Source organism: Salmo trutta, chromosome 30 (genome assembly GCF_901001165.1).
Source record: "Salmo trutta chromosome 30, fSalTru1.1, whole genome shotgun sequence".
Taxonomy (NCBI): Eukaryota; Metazoa; Chordata; class Actinopteri; order Salmoniformes; family Salmonidae; genus Salmo; species Salmo trutta.
This window is the reverse complement of record NC_042986.1, coordinates 32,391,734-32,399,367: the sequence shown is the minus strand read 5'-3', so window position 1 is coordinate 32,399,367 and position 7,634 is coordinate 32,391,734. Positions and strand designations below refer to the sequence as shown.

The window sequence follows — 7,634 nt, the reverse complement described above, 5'->3', positions numbered from 1 at the left end:
ATTATGTCGATGGAAAGAGCAGAGCTTTATTATCATTATATTAATATACACACAAAAATGCATTGAAAACAAATACATGATGTTGGGCCTCGTCGTCTTTGTAATGTGGTAATATCCTCACAACATGGATATAGATTGCACATAATGTATAACGTATAGCTAGCTTTACTCTGAGTGGGCAGTTTTTCTAAAAATAAAATTCCCAGGCTCGTTGATAACCATGGCCAAGCTCCTCTCCAGAGAGTGCGCTTGCGCAATGAGGTGATGGGAATTTCCAGCAGTAGGACGGAAAAGGTAAGGCGTTGAATGTTCGTGGCGTCTTTATGAGAAAAAAAGGTTTTACAATAGTAGAAACATGAACAACTCGCGTCTAACTACTCATAAGTGGAAATTGTTAAATACAAGCTTCTCGTGCGATGGGAAGCGAGCTCACTAGCTTCGCATAGATGGGCGTTCTGTCCTGGGCCCATGTCAGGCACAGACCGACACAGCTGCTAGCTAGTTACTGTGGCTAACGTACATTAGCATCAAAGCTTGCCAGTTCTGTCTTGTAAACGCCACTTTTACTGCGTACTCAGCTGATCACTGTGGTTAACGTTGATGTGTGGCGTTATTGTTCAATTCGATGTAGAAATATGTTTTTAATGGTTGTGTTTAGCTGGTGGGAACAGCGCATGCTAGCATTGCTAGCTAACCCAGCTGGTTATGTATTTTCAGATATTAGTTAGCTAGTAGTAGCTAGCTATCTTGCTACGCGGAATACTAGAACATCCCTTGCGCAGTTGGTCCTTTGCGTCAAGATCGTCAAATAACCAGAGCTGCCACACAAGGTGTTTATTGCATAGTTGGCTAATTGTTCGAATTAGCTAATATTCGTTTCAGTCTAGTTTGTTAGCAAACCGTGATCTCTAGCCAGCTAACTCGAGAAGGTCCCAACTAGCTAGTCAACGTTACATGTCTAACCTTACAACGCGCAGTAGCAGTAATTTACTGATTCCATTTTCAACGAAAATATAGCAATCGCTTGTACCTTTCGATTTAGAAATCGTTGCATGTCACTTTAGCTGGCGGATTTTAGAGCATCCCGAAGGGATTGCTGAATTGTCTATTTGCAGCACCATAGCTAGTCGAACGTTAACTACATTGAAGCAAACCCGAATGTGAATATCAATGATATTGCTGTGAAATGCAGATTTGAGATAAATGCATAAAAATTGCATTTTGGGTCAAGAGCTAACGTTAGTCATAATTAATTAACCAGCATACCATGTGCATGTAGCCATCTGCATTTTTGAGCTTGTTCGTTTTTTTATTTGGTAATTCATGCGAGGTGGATGCGAGTGCAGTTGCTGGCTAAATGGTTATGAAATGTACTGAGGGTAAAAATATCCTTGCTCCGATACATCCTATACTGCACGTTCATAGTGTCAGTAGCAGAGTGGGTGTGTGTGGCACTCGCAAGTCTAGGCTACATATTCTCTTTCTCTCACACACAGGCAACTCAGATAATGATGCACTCCCTCTCTATGCTGTGCTCTTCAACCCATTTGTTTCAATGGGCCATTTTGCATGTTTGGAACATTTTGGCTGCTGCTGCTTCTGAATCACCAGATGATGTCAGCATTGCATTCTCTTTGCAGGCTGGATGAGTCTAGAGAAAGAGGGGATGTGTCCCAAACTCAGCACATCATCCTCATTGGCACAGTGAAGCATGTGGTGTGTTCATTATCCAACATCATATCCCTCTTTGTCGTTGCAGCTTGGAGTTGGTTCAGAAAAGGCCCAGCATCATAATTGTGGCCCTCTCTGCCCAGTGACCCTGAACTCACCTTTTGGTTAAATGACAGGGCAGAGGCTAGACCTCTGGATACTTCTCAGGGCCACCAAACCGTCAACCACCAGCCCCCTCTGGCCTCATCTCATTCCCCACGTTTTTCTTGGAGAGCCCACATGCACTGCCAGTTAAAAAAAATAACCAGAGATGCCCAAAAGCAGATGGTGGGCCTACAGGCAAGAGCCTAGCCATCCCAACAAGGAAGCAGTTAAATTCAATCCTACTGATCCCCTCTCATCTGAAGTATAGCGACGGCTTCCTGGTTGAGCGTTTCTCAACCCTCAGTGGAGTGCATTTGTGTGTCTGTCCTGAGATGTCAGCAGAGAGGGGCTGCTGAAAGTGTCGTCTGGGGCATGAGAGAGGGAGCGAGGAAGGGGTGTCACGGCTGAAGCAGTCCACTGCTGCGCCGCCAATGGATGCCAAACTGCAAGAGGACCTGTTCCGGAGGTACGTGGTGTGCCTGGAGAGGCGGCTAGAGGATGGAGGGGGGAATGCGGGCCTTGGGGGAAGCACCTTGGAGGGGGGCAGCGAGGCCCTACTCTCCACGGCCACGGCCCTGCTGGGGGCCTACCAACCAGACCCGGGCCAGAGGTTCCGCATGGTGCGCTTCTATGAGGTGGTGGAGAACGCCATTCGCTGCCTGAGAGGCTGCAGTCTGCAGGGTCTGGAGCGAGCCTTTCTCACCCTGGAGACTGTCTGCACCAACCTGCTGCTCTTCCCCTGGAAGAAAGAGTTCCGCTGTATCAAGGTACAGCACCCATCATTCTAAAGCTACTGAACTGGATGTGTTCCTGTCATCAGGCTTTGTGCAGGTGGCAGGATTGTTGTAGTATATTAATATGGTCCCTGAGGTTAAACATTGCATGCATTACAATTAATTTGCAGGAATGCTCCGTAACTCTCTGTCCTCCTTATCCCCACTTGTAGACCTTCACAGGCCCGTACGTCTACCTTCTCCAGTCTGCTGTGTGCGACGCTGATCTTCGCTCCCTCCTGCGTTCTATGGGCTACTCCCGCGACCATGAGCTCCAGTTCCACGTCCGGGACCACCCAGGTGGCCCGGCCCACCTCCGGCAGCTAGCCTTCGAGCTCTTCCTGGCCCAGGCCGAGTGTCGTCTCCTGGGGGAGGTGGTGGCTTTGGCCCGGGGTTCAGCCTCTGAGCTGGAAGCCCTGGAGCAACGGAGGGGCTGCCGGGATGATGCAGCCGGCTGTGCCGAGGTCCTCCGACGGCGAGACAGCCTTGGGGCCGACATGGCCAGGCTCTCAGTGCGACCGATGGACATACCTCACCCTCACCATCTGAGGAGAGGGGGAAGGCCGTCCAAGTCAGTGGATGTTACGGATGGAGCTGGGAATTGGCACGCAGCCTCTAAGCCTGTCCTGAAAGCCTCTCTGAGCCTGAGGAAGGAGCCTCTGTTTGTGGATGCAGAGGAGGACATGAAGGATGAGATCATCAGGCCCAGCACCTCCACTTCCATGTTCTCTGTGACTGACCCACTTTCCTACAGCCCCGTGCCTGACTTCTTCCCTATTCAATCCCCGCCCTCAGTCGATGCTTACTCCTCCTACCACCTCTCCTCATTGGATGAAATTGATCTGTACACAGAGAGGGGTGGGCCTAGGGTTGGAGGTCGACAGACACCTTCCAGACCTCCTTCCAGGGAGCCCCGGGATGCCAGGGACGGCTGGGCACTCAAAACCCACAGTGGACTCACCTCTCCGGGGATGAAGTGTCAGGGTTGTGGCCTGGGCTGCTCCAGCCTGGCATCCTGCCCCAGGTGTGAAATGATCCTGTGCCAGGCCTGTCACGACATCGACCCCTCACCCTGTTGCGGCCTGCAGGACTACCCCAACCCCAAATCGCCCCGCCCCGTGGATGGCTACCTCCCCGTCAAGGAGAAGCTGTCAGTCTACTCCAACACCCACTCCCCACACCCCCACATACACCCTCACCCCCTCACTCCCCCTCACCCCCAGATGGTGGAGAAACCCCTCATGGCCGCTAAGCTGTTTCCCTGCAAGTCGGTTGCCATGTCGTCGGCCATGGTAGCCAATAGCGACCGAGCAAGCCTGGGGGGGTCGCGGTGCGGGTTCTGTAACAAGCCGGGTGCTTCGCACACCTGCGTGAACTGCTCCAAGGTGTCATGTGACATGTGCATGAGCCTGTACGCTAAAGATGTGTGCACGCGTAAAAAACCCCAGCATAGCTTTGTCCCCAACCACCAGCTCAACTTTAAGTCTGGAACCATATCACATCTGGTCTACCGATGAGCCAGGAACAACAGGGAGTGGACTCTCTCTCTTCAATCCTCTATCTCGTTTCTATTTCCCTCTCTTACCTGTTCTCTCTTCTTCCTCTCATTACTTTCTCACCCTTCCCTTGAACTCTCTTTCTTCTCTTCCCTTCTCTATCAGATGTATGGCTCTGGAATACACACAGGATACATCATCATAGGGAGTCGTATCTCCTGCCTCTCTCTGCCTTGTAAAAGATCAGGCTTTTTTTTCAACTGCTTCCTCTTCTTCCTTACCTCACCACCCCGCTCTAGCTTAGTCATGTGACGTCGTAGCGCTTCCTAACCCCTCAAATCTAGTCCTCTCCAAGCGAAACGGGAGAAAAAAGCAAGAGCCATCCGGCTTGTAGAAAAACAAAACACAAATGCTGACTTAACTTCTCAGCCGAAGAGACTGCCCGGTAGATGTGTCATAGTCTTCTGGAATTGGATTATGTTCACTGAAGACCCTTTTTAAACTTGAAAAACCAATGGGGGGGAAAAAACAACAACCGTAAATGTACACTGGAATTCAATAGTATATATTTTCAATGGTTATTCATTCTGTAGATCAATGTAAGACTGTTGGGTGGGGATGGGTCTGGGGTGAATGTTTTGGGGGGATGCTTTAAAGGGATATTTTGAGAGACAATGGTCGGATGCCATAATAGTCTATTTAAAGAACAATGCCTTGTACATTTACCCTCAAATGTTTAAAGTGTATAGCTGAGGTTTACCTGCTGCTCTTGAAATGTTGTTTGACTGCTTACTGGTAGATAACATATTCTTGTATCAGTTTCTCCAAATCTGTTCCTCTATCAATCCATATTCACAACACACTTAACTCCTCAAGCTCAAAGTGCTACTTCACTGATAAGTCAGTTTCTATTGGAGATGGCTGTTTTGAAAGCCAGTTAACTGTAAAGCACTCTGGGAAATGAAGTCTTAAGCTGGTGACAGTCCCAGAACTATAATAAAACTTCACCCAATCACTCCAGCAGTGCAGGCATTGTCAAGGTATTTTCTATACTGGCACTTAGACACTCAAGGTTGAAGTTTCCTTTCCAGGACCATCTTAACCTTCAAATCCCAGGTGGAAAATCTCCAAACTGACTTAGATCTGCGTTTGGAGACAACTTCTTCCTACTCCCATTTAGACAGCATGTACAGTACCAGTCAAAAGTTTAGACATACCTACCCATTCCAGGGTTTTTCATTATTTTTACTATTTCCTGCATTGTAGAATAATAGTGAAGACATCCAAACTATAAAATAACACATTGAATCATGTGGTAACCAAAAAAGTGTTAATTAAACAAAGACAAATATATTTGAGATTCTTCAAATAGCCACCCTTTGCTTTGATGGCAGCTTTGCATACTCTTGACATTCTCTCAACCAGTTTCACTTGGAATGCTTTTTCAGCAGTCTTGAAGAAGTTCCCATGTATGCTGAGCTCTTGTTAGCTGCTTTTCCTTCACTCTATGGTCCAATTCATCCCAAACCATCTCAATTGGGTTGAGGCCGGGTGATTGTGGAGGCCAGGTCATCTGATGCAGCACACCATCACTCTCCTTGGTCAAATAGCCCTTACACAGCCTGGAGGTGTGTTAGGTCATTGTTCTATTGTAAACAGGGGTGGCAGGTAGCCTAGTGGTTAGAGCGTTCGACTTGTAACCGAAAGGTTGCAAAATCGAATCCCTGAGCTGACACGGCATCTGTCGTTCTGCCCCGGAACAAAGAAGTTAACACACTGTTCCTAGACCGTAAGAATAAGAATAAAATAAGAATTTGTTCTTACCTTTATTTAACTAGGCAAGTCAGTTAAACAAATAAATAATGATAGTAAAAATAAAAACCCTGGAATTATTAGGTGTGTCCAAACTTTTGACTGGTACTGTATAACCTGACACAGTTCAGTCTGTCTACCTCACATGGTCAAGAGAGAGCTGCAGCTCATACAGAACAGGTGTTATTTAAACTCCACTAAACCTACTCTTGGGTGAAAGTCATGACACTTCACACTTGCAAATTGAACATTCTGTTTGTGCTGAAATCCCTATATGGTGAGTGATGATGTCACAAGTGTTTCTGGAGTACACAACTATCAAATTCGGTCAAGTGGAAGCTTTAGCTCTCCCTCTGAGATATCAGTTTAATAAAGAGATGTGTTGATAAGGTTATAGATTTGAAAAGGACACAATACAGGACAAAAAGGGAAGGGCATTTCTGACTGATGAACCCAGCTGGCCATTGCTGCCTTAGGCTATATTATACTGTCAACAATACATCCAGCTAGAGAAGAGGGGTGAGCATCTATTAACTATTCTTAATCAAACTCTAGACCTGGGCACCAATCAATCAAATGTATTTATAAAGACCTTTTTACATCAGCCAATGTCACAAAGTGCTATTCAGAAACCCAGACTAAAACCCCAAACAGCAAGCAATGCAGATGTATAAGCACGGTGGCTAGGAAAAACTCCCTAGAAAGGGAGGAACCAGGCTATGAGGGGTGGCCAGTCCTCTTCTGGCTGTGCAAGGTGGAGATTATAACAGTACATGGCCAAGATGTTCAAACATTCATAGATTACCAGCAGGGTCAAATAATATTCACAGTGGTTGTAGAGGGTGCAACAGATCAGCACCTAGCCTGCTCTCAGATCGGTATGTGCTTTAGTGAAGTCCAATGAATTTCATTGTCATGCCATACACACAACGATGCTCAGAGAAGTTGGCTAAAGGACATTGAGCACTAGGAACAGGTTACTAGGCAGTTATTGTAGCTGTGAAAGGGTCTGGATAGGTAGGCTATTTTGGATATAGCTCAACCATCTCTGAATGGAATGTGCTCTTATGAATGTGCCATAAGTGCATAGTTGGTAGGGACCAGGGAGTGATTTGTAATTGAGCAGCATTTTAGGTCTGTCTTTCACCTCTAATATCCCCTCATTTTAGAACAAGTCATCAAATAAGCAATATGGTGAATGTAAGAAATTCCATCATATTGCTCACCTATTCAAGAGAAGCAATTCAATGGATCCCCAATGGAGTCTGTTTGTTTTAATAAGGCCATCATACATCTCAAATTAAGCCTTCAAAAAATTAAAATACATCCTTTCCTCATTGGCATAATTGCTGAAGTGACTTGGTGAAAGCTATGTAGAGGAATGCTTATTTTTCCCAATTGCATTAGATTTCTTTTTACCTCAAGGGAGGATGCATCATTTATTATTTTTTTTACTGCTGATAGGTTTAAATGTCTTTCCGGAGTGGCCTTAGGGAGCAGTGCAATTCACCTTTGACCTCTTTCCCCATCTAGTGATGTTTCCTAAAGGGCCAAGGAGAGAATGGGGATCTCCCAATACTAATTTGTGGTCTCCTTTCCAAGAGCTCTCACCAGGGCCACAAAGCGTCTGAGTAGGAGTGCTGATCTGGAATCAGTTTAGCTTTTTAGATCAAAGTGAGTAATATTATAGAGACAGATGCTGGATTAGCAGTCCTACTCAGAGACCCTTTGTGGATGC

General features: G+C 46.4%; 1 protein-coding gene across 2 annotated transcripts; it reads left to right on the top strand.

The window, feature by feature from the left end:
• Nucleotides 1-205: 205 nt before the first annotated feature.
• spata2 (spermatogenesis associated 2) lies at nucleotides 206-5,107 on the top strand. 2 transcript variants are annotated; one of them, XM_029723877.1, is made up of 3 exons: nucleotides 206-294; nucleotides 1,760-2,582; nucleotides 2,762-5,107. In XM_029723877.1, exons 2-3 carry the CDS (start codon nucleotides 2,247-2,249, stop codon nucleotides 4,103-4,105), a joined length of 1,680 nt encoding a protein of 559 aa, XP_029579737.1. In that variant the 5' UTR covers nucleotides 206-294; nucleotides 1,760-2,246; the 3' UTR covers nucleotides 4,106-5,107. The 2 variants fall into 2 exon arrangements, with proteins under 2 accessions (XP_029579737.1, XP_029579738.1); XM_029723878.1 differs by having other exon boundaries at nucleotides 223-294; nucleotides 1,641-2,582.
• Nucleotides 5,108-7,634: the final 2,527 nt, after the last annotated feature.